Source organism: Raphanus sativus, chromosome 2, assembly GCF_000801105.2.
Source record: "Raphanus sativus cultivar WK10039 chromosome 2, ASM80110v3, whole genome shotgun sequence".
Classification (NCBI taxonomy): Eukaryota; Viridiplantae; Streptophyta; class Magnoliopsida; order Brassicales; family Brassicaceae; genus Raphanus; species Raphanus sativus.
The window spans coordinates 31,387,077-31,401,586 of record NC_079512.1 but is presented as its reverse complement, the minus strand read 5'-3'; the positions used below and the strand labels follow the sequence as shown (position 1 = coordinate 31,401,586).

The following is a 14,510-nucleotide window of genomic DNA, read 5'->3' as shown; positions in this document are numbered from 1 at the left end:
ATTGTACCTCTCTCTAAAGTCAACCAAAGTAATGCTTTGGTAGTTTCTTGTTCCATTATGATCATTGCACTTTAGAATCTGCTCTTAAAACTGTATGACTTTGGTTATAGCCTAATATGAAATCGTATTTTGAAATAAAAGTGTTTAAAAAAATCCAAAAAAAAAAACATGTTCTATGAGATTTGAGCAATATCTGCCAAAATCCAACCGCTATAGGCATAAATCTAGACTTAAGACAATCTCTACATTAAGAAGTACTATGCGTGTATAAAACCATAAGGGTGTAAAACAAGAGATGGAAGAAAATAACATCTCAAACTATGCATGTCATATCTTGATAGAATACCTTCACATGCTCTTTCTTTGTCAATGAAAATAACAGTAGATAGAAGATATAAGACAAGTTGAACATAGAACCTGAAATCATAGAGGAAGACCGTAGAAGATACTATAGCTCTCATAATAGAATGACAAAGTTTCGGTGAGAATTAAATAATAACTGCGTGAGATTTTGTTACTGTTCAAAGCTTTTAAGCTTCTACTCTTCTCTAGAGCCGATCATTTTTGCTTGAATTCTAGATGGAGGACCACAAGTCTTTCAAAACGCTTTTACATGTAAAGAGAATCAGTTTTCGTCTATCAAAAGCAACTGTTAGCACGTAAATAATAGCAAGTTCTAATATCATTTCAATTCAATTCAAGGTTTTATGAAATGTCTAAGCTGTGTGCTGAATCCACTTGAAAACTTTATTCCCACTCAATTTTTCACTCTGTATGTCGCTGCCAAAATATCATAACTCGAGATTCTTTTCAGAAATAACAAAATCACTTCACATGCTCTTTCTTTGTCAATGAAAATAACAGCAGATGGAAGAGATAACATAAGTTGAATAAAGAACCTGAAATCATAGAGAACGACCATAGAAGATACTATAGCTCTCATAATAGAATGACAAAGTTTCGGCGAGAGTTAAATAACAACTGCGTGAAATTCCATTACTGTTCAAAGCTTTTATGCTTCTACTCTCTCTAGAGCTGATCATTTCAACTCAATTCAAGGTTTGAAATGTCTAAGTTATGTGCTGAACCCACTTGAAAACTTTACCTCCACTCAATTTTTCACTTTGTATGTCCACTATCATAATACATAACTCGAGATTCTTTTCAGAAATCTGCCTTTTGATGGTGAATGAGTTATATCCCATTAGACTTTTGATGAGCAATCCTTCTGAAGAATTTCAAACACAGCTTGAATTAAATATCATGAAGATCATGAAGATCAATATTGTTTCCATGTTTCTGTATCCATCTCCGTCTTCAAACTCGAGTTCAAGGTTGATGACACCGACTGTTGCCAACTCCATTGGATCTTGCTCAAACCAATCTCTAAGCTTGCAAACATAGTCAAAATCCAATTTGAACGCATCCAAACACTCAAGAATTTCAGTTATCTTTAAGAATATTTTGCACAATATGTGGACATAGCAAACCAATGGCCATCAAGTTCTTTCCTGAAGTGCCAATAGTGTTCGCCAATAGTGTTTGGGAACACATTCAAGGTCTGTACACTCTCATATATGATACTCTTATTTCATTTTTCATATGACTGTTCCGATTATTTAAAACAATTTCAATTCCAGATGGAAAATGCAGAACCGACTTCTCTACAGGAGGTTGTAGTCTTTGTCTTCAGTTCTTTGAGGATGAAAATAGTCTAGCACAACATAAAAGTGAGTGTCATCTTGTAAGCCACGCATTTGAAAATCTTACCATGTTAATTCTTATTAAATTATTTTTTTGGGTTGTATTGGATGCTTTAAACTTTGATTGATCATGGGATATAAGCTGTTTCTCGCAGTTACGGTATCCAACATGAGAAGAAATACACGTTATTTGAGAACTGTGTTGCTTCGATGAGACTGTACAAGAGAATGTGCAATAAACAACATGAACAATCAGGAATCTTGGAGCAAATAAGAATATGCTAATTTTATGTTTGGCAGTTTCGAATGCTTTGTCTCCTACAAAAAGTACAAAACACAGAATTGCATTGTTACGCATATGAAGAAGTTGTATCATTCAGTTCGTCAACATAGGTGTGGTGTTTGTCGGAAGCACTGTAAGAACACCTTCAAGGTTTGTACACTCTCATATATGATACTCTTATTTCATATGAATGTTCCAATTATTTAAAACAATTTCAATTTCAGATGGAAAATGCAGAACCAACTTCTCTACAGGAGGCTATAGTCTTTGTCTTCAGTTCTTTGAGGATGAAAATAGTCTAGCCCAACATAAAAGTGAGTGTCATACTGTAAGTTAACATAAAATGAATTGGCACATAAAAATACAAAAAATTTTTAATCGATCTCTAAGCTTGTAAACATAGTCTAAACCCAACTTAAAGAATTTCACTCATCTTTGAAAATATTTTGGCTTTATATGTGGAAATAGCACATCAATGGTCATCCAGTTCTTTCATGAAATGCCAGTAAACTCCTATAACATTTTTTCAACCAAGTATAAAATATTTCATATTATTCTAGAGACACCATCTAGATCCATTAACTAGTTCATTATTAATCTAAAAGACATCAATTTGGAAAATCGAGTATATGAATTGTTTGAAAATATCTCATATAATGCATGTCCTAATGTTATGGCGCCCAAATAGCAAATGATGCTATCTTATAAAATGTTGATCTTTTTATAATGTTAAAATTTCATCAAAAATATAATAGATTAATCTAATAGATAAAACTATGATTCGAAAACTTTTCTCTGCATTGAACATATCACCTAAGAGTATTATTATCACTCTCCAATTTGATTGTAGTCTATTGGTTTATGTCTACTTTGTTTCAACAGACGAAGAAAAATGAGAGATTATTATTTTGTGCACAAAGAAAAATGAGATTTTCTTTTTGATACCAAACTTGCATTAATCTAAAATATTTTTATACTCCAATGGAGGAGGATACAAAGAGGTTATTGATAGCCAAACAAACAACGATAACATAAGAGATCGAATGGCAATACAAATCACAAAAGGAGGCATATGAAATTGTATCACAACAACATCATCTGCTTCTTCTAATACCGCATAGAAAAATGAGATTAGATTAACTAATTTAAATGCGAGCATTTGAACTTCGATGTAAAGCAATTTATGATGAGGCACCTTCTGTTTTTTTTTAAAAGGTGGGCTCAAGTAAAGGTAAATATTTCATGTCATCTTGTGTCAATCCAAAGAGGCACCTTATGTTTTTTTCTTCCTCTTTGGAGACTACTTTTTTCTTAAATTATATAAAACTTACAAATGGTCCCATAAATTATTACACAGAAATTATATGTTTCATTCATATGCTGAAAAATCACAAAGAAATAGACATATATACTTGTCGAAAATGCCTTACTCGCTATTCGCTAATAATATAGGTTTTCATAATATTTTTTGAATACCTTCTTATTTCAAATACATATCTTTTGTCTTTCTTTATTTGGAGGCTTTTGAATATTTGGAGAGTGAGAATATATGGGCCAAAAGCCCATTAGATAAATAAGCATCACGGAAAATCCGACCTGACCCGACTATTTGTTTTCAGTTACCGCCATATAAAAGCCCTAATTCAATTCTCAGCTAAGGAAGAAAACCTTGATCCTTCTTCTTCTTCTTCTCGCCATAAACCTTTCTCTTGCATATCTTCGTCGGTTCAATTTCGAATTCAATCGATTTGTTCGTTTCATTGATTTAACATGATGGATCGCGTAAGCATGTACGAGTCTGACGTAGATGATGATGATGATGATGATGATATCTGCGAAGATCTCGAAGAGTTAAGACGCGCATGTATCGTCACCGATTCCAATTCTGGCGGAGGAGGGATGCATTCGGATTCTGAAAACGAAGAAGAAGATTTCGAGATGCTTCGAAGCATTAAGACCCAACTAGCTTCGTCGGCCACGGATCATCCGATGGGTTTATTATCATCATCATCATCACTGACCTCGGAGGATTCAGAGAGTGATGACGACGACGACTTCGAGATGCTTCGGAGTCTCAACAACCAATTGGCACTTCCCATGGACGACGAAGATAACGATGAAACACTTGTCGCTATTTGTAAGCGATTCTCAGGTGAGCTCAATTATGACTTTTTTTGTTTGTTCTCAGGTGAAAGACTTTATGACAAACAATCTTTGTTTGACGTTTCTGCAGGTGTGGAAGGATTAACTTTCATGAATGAGTCTTCTCCCAAGCAGCAGGTACATGCCACGTGTAATGAACCTCCTTCAAGCGAAATATTGAGTAGGTCTAACACTTGTGAAAGCTTTTCAGAGGATGTAAAAGGTGAAAGCAGCACTTCCAGTACTCAGCCACCTTCTCTTACCCTAGCTGCTTCAAGTACTACTTTCCCTGAATCAGCACAAGCCTTTGTCGACGCGATCAGGAAGAACAGGTCGTACCAGAAGTTTCTCCGAACGAAACTCGGAGAAATCGAAGCTACGATTGAGAAGAACGAGAAGCTTCGGAAGGACGTTAAGATTATCGATGGTTTAACGGTTGCGTGCAAGAGAAGGATGAAGCAACAGGCGTTTTCTCAGGGTAAAGACCCACGTTTCGAACTTATCTCAGCAAGAAAACCTAGCACTCATCATGATAATAGCTCTGATCAGGTAAGTAAAATACGCGCTTTTGATCTTATAATTGCTCTGCTCTGCCTCTGATGGGGGAAAAAATGTTTTGTGTGTAGGGTAAAGGTGAAAAGACGTTGGGTCCGTTAGAGAATCCTTGTGTTGCAAGTTATAGGATGGTATTAGAGGAGTATCCAGTTTCGGTGTGTCGTACGAATTGGTCTGCTAAGGAGAACGAAGATCTTGCAAAAGGTCTCAAACAACAGCTTCAAGAAACACTCATTCGTGAAGCTACTGAACGCTCCAGGTACTCTGCTTTTCTCTTCCTCCTTTTGCTAAAGTACCCTTTAAAAATTAATAGTGATTTTTTTTCTTCTTAACAGTGATTTGGAAGGATGTTCAGATGATATAGACACCATTCTTGAATCGGTAAGTAATCTTGAGATCACACCAGAAATGATTAGGCAGTTTCTTCCCAAAGTTAATTGGGATCAATTGGATATTAAGAACCGTTCTGCTGCAGAATGTGAAGCCCGGTAAGTTCCTCCTATATCTGAACTCTCATTTACTAAAGATGAACTAAAGTTTGTGTTTTCTTAATCTGTGCTCTACCACGTTGCAGGTGGATGAGCTCGGAAGATCCATTGATTAACCATGGTCCGTGGACTGCAGCAGAGGACGATTACATACGCTTAGTAACACAAAACAAGAGTGTTACAGATTGGCTTGACGTTGCGGTATCACTAGGGACAAACAGGACCCCGTTTCAATGTCTGGCTCGATACCAGAGAAGCTTGAATACAGACATATTGAGAAGAGAATGGACTCCAGAAGAAGATGACCAACTCCGTGCTGCAGTAAGCTTGTTTGGCGAAAAAGACTGGCAATCTGTTGCAAATGAAATGGACGGAAGAACTGGAACTCAATGCTCTAACAGGTCAGTGATATAACAGTATACTAAAAAAAAAATTCAAACAGAACCGCGTTTATAAACTACCCATCAAGTCCATCTTTAGTCGATGTGGGATTATGATTTATAACATAACCTTAATACGCTTTACTTAAAGTAGTATCTTATTCCCTTGTGTTGTTCTCTTACACTTTCAGATGGAAAAAATCGCTTGTCCCAAGCAGGAAAAGGGTAGGGAAATCAAATTCAAAGGAAGCCAAGTGGAGCTCAGAGGAAGACAAACGTCTGAGAGTAGCTTTGACATTCTTTGGAGCTAAAAATTATAATAAAATTGCTCAGTTTGTTCCTGGACGGACGCAGTCTCAGTGTCGAGCTAGATGGAAAGATTCTTTGGATCCCAGACTAAACTTTGGGAGCTGGTCCGAGGAAGAGATTACAAAGTACAATGAAGCAGTTGAAGAACACGGAGTTAGTAACTGGCCGAAAGTAGCTTCACATGTGTATTCTCGTACTAGCAAGCAATGCTCCAGGAGATGGGAGACCTTAAATCCTCACTTAAAGTATCTAAAAAGAGAAGCTGTAAGGTTACGAAGAGAAGCTACCATAGGTAACTTTGTTGATCGGGAATCAGAGCGTCCTCATCTTGTCGCAAGCGATTTTTTGGCACTAGCCGAGAGATCTTTTGAGCCAGAACCCGTCCTGAAGAAGAAACGCAAAACAAGGTTTGTTTAATCGAATATTCCTCAGCTACTAATGCTCTGCATAGGCACTCAATGCCTTTGTGGAACTATATTGACCCCTGTTTGTGTGTGTAGATGCAGACAGAAGAAGGCAGATGCACAATGCGAGAGTGAAGCAGTTTGTGGTGAAACAAAGAGACAACCAAAGAGGCGGAGAAAAGGATTAGAGAGATGCTCAGGAGATGTATGTAGACGAGAGAATGAGAATGAAGACAGTGGAAAGGAGAAGAAACAACGACGAAAACACAAAGCTGTTGCAGGAACATCATCAGAAGATAACAGCACTGTGACCACCGACTGCTCTCAAGTCAAAGTTGGTATCGAGAAGCTTAAGCCTAGGAGGAAAGTGTCTGCGGTAGTTCCTATCGAGAACCAAGATGCACCAAATTAGGATTTTTCCTTTGTTGCTCTTTCAGAATTTTGTATGTACACTAACTAGTCCAAACAATTTATTAATTGAAACTAAGGTATTGACAGAAGAGTAATGACGTGTGCATTTTTATAATTGCTACAGAACATTCGATTATAAGACAATACAGAACACCAAACGTCTGTTATTTCATGACTAGTGCCTCCAAGGGTCTAGGTAACTAGTATAACACATTCTTGTAACACACTCTGGACCAACCATTAGTACTGTGTCCTTCGGTTTAGAAGAAAGATCCCCAACAAACTCTTCCAGTGAAATCAGGCACAAATAAGTGTTATCTCTGAACTCTGAACCAACGTTTTGCGACTTGGAAGATACCTTCTTTCACTGGTAGATGCAAATGAACCTCTTGCTCTTTCAGCTTTCTGGAACCCCACCCTTTTTGTTTCATTAGTTGGCATTCATATCACAAACCTCACATTTTTAGTGTTTCATTAGCATATATCCTCACAATCTCAGTTGTAATCAAGTCAAGTAACCTTCCACTTCATGTAGACGATTGGTTTATACTTTCCCAAACGGCTGGACCTTCAGGGTGGACATTGACAAAATACTTGACAAACCTGGCATCACCGCAAGTGAGTATAGTGCTCGGTGATAGCATTGGCCTTGCTGCATCTCTTTCCCTCAACCACAAATACATTGAGAATCTGTGGTGTATTCTCTGCAAATCATAACACAGATACGCAGGGAAACTCACCAGAGATTCAATTGGATAGCCAAGAAGTTCGGTTAAGGAATGTATCTTCTTCTCTATGACGTCTTTAGAGAGGTTAAGCACGATTGGAGCGTGCCTGATGATCTCTGCAACCGTATTGTGGTTTAAACCGGCTTTCACGAGGCAATCAAACCTCTCCTGCAGCTGATCTCCCCTCCCTCGAAACTGTTTCAGAGCCTTCACCATCTCGTCCGAGTTCTCTAAATACCCTAGCCTCACCAAAAACGCAGTCTTCTCCGCGTATTTCCTCGCATCCTCCGAAAGAAGTTTGCTTTTTCTCTTCTTTGTTGTAGATACAAAGCTGAACAGTCTCAAAGGATCTTTCTTCAACATCTGACATAGCTCCTCTTGGCTAACGTTCAAGCTAATACAAACAGTTCTAGGTGCTTGCAGAGAGCATGAACCGATAAGCTCCATGTGACTCAGCAGAATCTTTCTGATAAAATGCGTTTCCATTCTAATAGCTATCAAGAAATCCAGCGTCTTCCGAATGTTTTTAACGCATTTGTCTGATAACATCTCAGGGTTGTCTATAAACAGCATGTATATCTCATTCACTTGAAGCCCCACTTTAAACAACCTACCAAACAGAACACAGAACTTCTTACCAGAGCCTTCGATCACCAAAGCAGGATAAGTTTTCAGAAGACTACTCAGCTTCTCCTCTTTACATCCCATTTTCTCAAGAAACTCCATCGTCTCCAGAATCCTACCCCAGCTATACGTTTTACTGTCAGACAAGTCTCTCCCGAGCCAATCACATCCCACTGGTAACCTCTTCAACTTATCAACCACTGAAGCAAACTCGCCATCAACCCCACCGACAAGCAGCAACGGACAGCTACTAACCAACTTGATAACTGTGCCCTTTCTCAGACCCAAATCTTCATAAGCCCTGAGTTTAGACACCAACACCCCAGACTCGTATCTGAAAACCTCTCTTGCTTCTTTATACACACGACCAATCTTCCCACGAGGGACCCCGTAGTTGCAAAGAGCATTGAAATTCTCAAACATGACACCATCATCACTCAAAAACATTAGCTTTTTAGGAAGAAACTGCTCAAACTCAGATGGGCACAGACCCAAACTCTCGAAAAACGGTTCAAACTCGTTTATGGGGTTGTACCTAAAGTATCTAGTCAACGCCTTGGAGACATCTCTCTCGTTATCATCGATCTTGGACAGCAAACTCGACAGGAAATGAGGCGAGTTCTTGCTAATATGCTCTGCATCAGTGAAAGTAAAGCTTCTAGTGCTATGCAAGTAATCAAAAAGAGCTCCTTGAGCCTGGTTCCTAGTTCCCCTTGAAACCGGATTAACGAAAAACCGAGTAGGTAACTGAGAGGACTGTTGTAACTCAGACTTATCACTAAGGACACAGCTTTGAATCTGAAAACACCGAACTGTGAACGAAACACGAGAAAGGTCGAACCTTTGAGGAGCTTGGCTCTGACGAGGAACAGAGGAGGGGAGGAAAGCTATGCAATTGGTGAAATGGGTAATCATTTTCAACGATTTATAAACCTTTTTCTGAGTTCTGAGCATTAACATTGCCACCTTGAACAGCTAGCTACACGGCAGATGAATCGCCATCAAATACAGAGCTGTGGACAAGCATCGACGCAGCATCCATCCGAAGAAAAAAGACGCTTACTTTCTCAGAACAAGAGACGTTACCCGGAAGGAAGGCTTATTTTATTGCGAGCTTTTCAATTCACCATTTTCAACGAGATTCTTAAGGGTTCATCGTCAAATCTGGGTTACTTTGCTTAAACCTTGTTAGGGCTTGGCATTCAGATAAAAATAACAAGAAAGCCCCTTCAGTTTTGCAATATACCAGAAACGACTGTGAGGTTTTGCACTTTACTTGTGGTATCTAGTACCTCGGACATAACTTCAAAATTTTATTAATTTACAGAGATATTAATTTATAAATTTTTTTTAATTTATATTATTTTTCAAAATATTTTTATTTTAGGATAAAAAATATATTTGTTATTTTATGAAATTGTACATTTATATAATTTTATTATATTATTTGATGTATATAATATATATTGCATAGAACTTAACATGGTTTTAGATATAATAATACTAAATCTCATCAAAAACAAATTAAGTGTTAATAAAATATAAAAATAATTTTATTGTGAATATAAAACAACTAAATATAATAATATGTTCTCATTTCTATAAAATATGTATATATATATATATCATTAATTTATAATTTTAATGGGACCATATATTTATAATAAATTTTCTAGAAATTATTATCTTATTATTTTTTCAATTTGTATCAAAATTAGAATCAGTCCAAGTTAAAACCGACAAAATTTATTAATTTATAGAGATTATTAATTTATCGAGTATTAATTTATAGAATTTTTATTGTAATATTATATTTGTGGATGTATAACACTAGGGGTAAATAAAATATCAGTAAATTTTGATTCAATTCGGTATCTATTTCGATTCAAAACAAAAAAAAATTGGATATCCGTAATTCTGTAAAACAAAACAAATACTAATATATAATTTACATAAGAAATAAATTATTTTTTACTATTTTATATTATTTTGGAAACTTTTTTATTTTTTCGAATTGATCAGATATTCTATATAAATTCCAAATTTTTCGGATATCTATGACACCAAATAACCGGATTACAAATATTTCTAAAAACCTGGATATCCAATTTGTGCTTGCTTTTACTATTTATATTCTCAGTTTTCTCCTCGAAATGATATATTATTGAAGAGAGATTTCTATCTTTGATGTTTTCTCTTAGTTAGAAATTTCCTTATCAATCAATCATCCAATTTTGTGGTTTGGTTTAAACAATTAACCAAAACTAAACCATATTTCCCGTTTCGGTATAATTGTAAAACATAACTTATAATTTGATGTACCATAAAATCAAATAATATTAATGTCAACAATTCTTTGTCAAATATGCTAAATTATCTTCTAATATTCTAATTTAGATATGTATACTAAAATACTATATTTATTAATTTAGAAATTTTCTTTTATTAAGTTAAAGTATATTGTAAAATTTATGAACATATGTTATTCTGTATTTGTAACAACTGTAATTTATAATTTATAAATAGTTAATAAATTTACTAAGTCATTTTATATATTAATGGTTGTAATAACTTAATTATGAATATGAAGATTATGTATAAAATTTAAGTACTTATTTTAATAAGTTGAAGTATATTGTAAACTTAATGAACATATGTTATTTTGTATATGTAATAATTTTAACTTTTTAATTTATACATTTATGGTAAATACATTAAGTTATTGTATATTTATTAACTGGTATACTAATTTTATTGTGAATACGATATTATGTATATATAAATACTATAGAAATGTTTTCTTATTCTATAAATCAAAATTAATTAATATTCATTTCTAGTACTAGTTAATATTAAGTACAAATTTTTATTATTTAAAGTACTTATTAAAAAGAAAGAAATGTTTACATTTAAATAAAAAGATACTAAAATATATTATTAAAATAAAATTTTAGAAAAATATTTAAAATATTTTTAGATATTTATTTTCAAAATATTTAATTAATGTGTTAAACTATGGTATATATTTATTAGTAACTAATTTTGTTGTATGTGAATAATAGAAAGTTATATAAATGTAATGATCCATTCCAACTATGAAGTTTTGTAATCAGATTTTTTACTGATTCTGTTTTAGTAATATAGAAATAAATATGTTATTAAAAATCTATTGACAGTAATTCACATATATTTAATATTATTATAAATACCATATTTTAGGTAATGGATTTAAAAACAATTAAAAAGGTAATCCAATAGTAGTCCAAATACACGTATAAATAGAGAGAGCTTACCAGAAAGTTTTTTGGGTTTACACCAAGTAAAAAAGAAATTAAAAGAATGTCGGAGTCGATCAATTCTTCATCTGGTTCCAATCAATTCTACGACGAGTTCTTAGGATTGCGAGAGGCCAACGTGCAGTTAAGATCACGGATAAGGACAAAAGTCGAAGAAATGATAGAATTTAACAAGAAAACGGTAAGTTTGTAAGAAACGTTGGTGCGAGCTCTTAGCAATGTTATTGTCTGTGATATTTCTTTTTTTAATCGCTTATATTATTTTTACGTGGATCGCTTATATGGCCTTTTTGATTTAGAAGTGTCTCAGAGAAAGTTGTTTTTGTTTCATATTCTTACTGTAGACCACCTCCAAAGATGAGCTCATAGCTTCCATAACTTGCATTGGCCAGTGCATTGACAGTCTTGAGAGTGCTTTAACTAAAAACAGGGTGGTGATACATCGTAGAGTGAATCCACCTATGTTGGTTAGTATATCTAAAGATTTGACCAATGATACACTAAGGTCAAATGCCAAGCTCCTCCTGGACCACTTCAAGGAACATACCCTCCAGTACTTTTATAATGCTTTCTTCCCTCCTGTTACTGCACCAGATGATGAAGTTGTGCACAAGTTTACTATCTTCAGATCTCATCTCGAAAAATGCGAGTCTCTCTTTGACCGGATCATGATGTAAATTAAAAGACATCTTCTGAAGATGATGAAGCTCTAACTAGTTTACCTTACAGTGCGGTGTCAAAACTGTTATTCACATGGGTCACTTTGTCAAAATAATTATATAATAAAACTAAATTATTTATCTTATAAACATTATTAATAAGAATTTGTTTTTGAAACACTGAAAAAAAAATAATAATATCAGTTCGATTTGTTATAATTTTTATAAATCTCATAAATTATAATTTGTAACTAAAATTTGTATGTTGTGAATAAATATATGAATATTTTATATTATATACCAACATATATTTATATTTTTTTAATATTAGTGAGTGAATATGACTATATTAGTTTTGATTCTTCAAAACTTTTATTTATCTAAGTATGTATATTATAGTTAAGCATTGAGAGGGAGTTTTGATGATGTATCGTCACCAAAATGCTTTCACAAAAATAGATGATATGTTATTACTATAATGTTTCTTAAAAAAAACAGCTGACATATTATTATATGCATTTTCACATAACACACTAAACAAAAATTTCATTAAATCTATACTAATAAATCACACCAAACACACAAAAATTGTCAAAATCCCTTTAGTTTTTTTTTTTTTAGTTGTATACTAATAAATCACACCAGATTCTTGTCAAAATCCCTTTAGTTGTATAGTACATTTTTCAAATTTTCCAAACAACGATAGAGTTTATAATAAATATAAGCAGTTGAGAAATTAAGTTATATCCCACAGAACCTGCCATCGTTCTTCAAACCCTAAAGGAATATGAAAATAATCGCTGATCTTGAAACCTACGGTGATATTTTTCGATGTCGGTAGTGGGAGGATTCTTATCAATCTGTGATCCAAATTTTTGGTTTGGTGTATACAGTTAACCAAAACTAGACCATATTTCCATTTCGGTTTGAATCGGTTCCAGATTCGGTTCTTATTGATTCCAAACTTTTGGCCTTTAAATACTAAAGCTCTCACTGGTAACCACAAAAAGAATAAAAGGAATAAGAAAAATGGAATGAAAAGGAAAATCCATTCCTCTTCTAATTTCATAAGGAATAATTGTAGTCTTTTATTCCATAAATTTTAAAGAATGTTAAGGAATCATAGGTAACAAATATTCCTTGTAAATGGTGTAAATTGTAAAGAATGCTAAGGAATTAGTTATTCCCACACATTTCTTTGATCACTATTTGGAGCCTAAATCTGATATATTTCCTCCGAATACCAAACACTTGTCAATTTTGGACGTGTCAAAAGTGATAAAAAGTAATATCCCACAAAATCGTATTATTAGTGAGCGTTACAAATACTCATGCATATGAATTAAATGAGCTGATATAAAACGACTTCAAACCCATGAAAATGGTGAGTTCTTCCTTTTGATTGTCTACACGATAAAACCAGCAAGAAACAGTGAGTTTCTTCGCTATGAATGTGTATTGTGCTCTGCCTTTCTAATATTTTTATTTTTCACAAGATGTTTAACTGCTTTATTAGGTTAATTTCAAGCGTTCCATACTGGAATTAACTCAATATATGTTAGGTTAGCATTTTCAAGCTAGCAAGCCTACCAAACATTCCAAATATTGAAGAACAGGTGTTTTTCAAAAAAGAAAAAATTAGTTCCAGTTCCAAAATATTTCACCGGTCTAAATGCTTTTAGTTCAACATGTTAGAAAATAGACCACGTCAATCTTGATTTACTTGCATTTATGGTTCGCAGGGGACTAGTTTTGATTTGTAAAACTGCTTTAGGTTTTGGATTTTTTAGATTGCTTTCTCTTTTCATTTTAATTATGTATACGAATATGTTTTTCGAAAAATCATTTGGCAGCAAATTAACATATATTGAATTTATTCTAATACTAAATAATATTAATGGTAAACGTTAAATTTTCAAAATTTTCTTAGTCTAGATAAATATTTTAATTATATATGCATTATCTTAAAAATAATAAATGTAGCCTAACTATGTATTCATATATAAAAAATATAAATTATATATGAGTTAGGTTAGCTTGAAGATGTTAACTTAAATCGTATATATGTTAGGTTAGCATCTTCAAACTAGCAAGCCTACCAAACATTCCAAATATTGAAGAACAAGTGTTTTTCAAAAAAGAAAAAATTAGTTCCAGTTCCAAAATATTTCAACGGTCTAAATGCTTTTAGTTCAACATGTTAGAAAATAGACCACGTCAATCTTGATTTACTTGCATTTATGGTTCGCAGGGGACTAGTTTTGATTTGTAAAACTGCTTTAGGTTTTGGATTTTTTAGATTGCTTTTTTTCATTTTAATTATGTATACGAATATGTTTTTTGAAAAATCATTTTGCAGCAAATTAACATATATTGAATTTATTCTAATACTAAATAATATTAATGGTAAACATATTAAATTTTCTTAGTCTAGGTAAATATTTTAATTATATATGCATTATCTTAAAAATAATTAATGTAACCTAACTATATACTCATATATAAATAATATTAATTATACATGAGTT

General features: G+C 33.5%; 2 protein-coding genes across 3 annotated transcripts; one reads left to right on the top strand and one right to left on the bottom strand.

Annotated features, from left to right (window-relative positions):
• Positions 1 to 3,660: 3,660 nt before the first annotated feature.
• LOC108839435 (uncharacterized) lies at positions 3,661 to 6,790 on the top strand. Of its 2 annotated transcripts, none has more exons than XM_057003085.1 (7): positions 3,661 to 4,138; positions 4,220 to 4,677; positions 4,755 to 4,942; positions 5,019 to 5,171; positions 5,258 to 5,572; positions 5,743 to 6,267; positions 6,367 to 6,790. In XM_057003085.1, the coding sequence occupies exons 1-7, from the start codon at positions 3,757 to 3,759 to the stop codon at positions 6,674 to 6,676; spliced, it is 2,331 nt and encodes a 776-aa protein (XP_056859065.1). In that variant the 5' UTR covers positions 3,661 to 3,756; the 3' UTR covers positions 6,677 to 6,790. The 2 variants fall into 2 exon arrangements, with proteins under 2 accessions (XP_056859065.1, XP_056859064.1); XM_057003084.1 differs by having other exon boundaries at positions 6,361 to 6,790.
• Positions 6,722 to 9,219, bottom strand: LOC108827127 (transcription termination factor MTEF18, mitochondrial). The gene has a single exon (XM_018600482.2). It carries the CDS (start codon positions 8,985 to 8,987, stop codon positions 7,203 to 7,205), a length of 1,785 nt encoding a protein of 594 aa, XP_018455984.1. The 5' UTR covers positions 8,988 to 9,219; the 3' UTR covers positions 6,722 to 7,202.
• Between the last annotated feature and the right edge of the window lie 5,291 nt (positions 9,220 to 14,510).

What these genes read in the sequence shown, in the direction of transcription:
- LOC108839435 (XM_057003084.1), top strand. Translation starts at nt 3,757, where the DNA reads ATGATGGATCGCGTAAGCATGTACGAGTCTGACGTAGATGATGATGAT. An exon ending in TATTTGTAAGCGATTCTCAG is followed by an intron (nt 4,139 to 4,219) that starts GTGAGCTCAATT and finishes ACGTTTCTGCAG; the next exon opens with GTGTGGAAGGATTAACTTTC. An exon ending in GGAACTCAATGCTCTAACAG is followed by an intron (nt 5,573 to 5,742) that starts GTCAGTGATATA and finishes TTACACTTTCAG; the next exon opens with ATGGAAAAAATCGCTTGTCC.
- LOC108827127 (XM_018600482.2), bottom strand. Translation starts at nt 8,987, where the DNA reads ATGTTAATGCTCAGAACTCAGAAAAAGGTTTATAAATCGTTGAAAATG.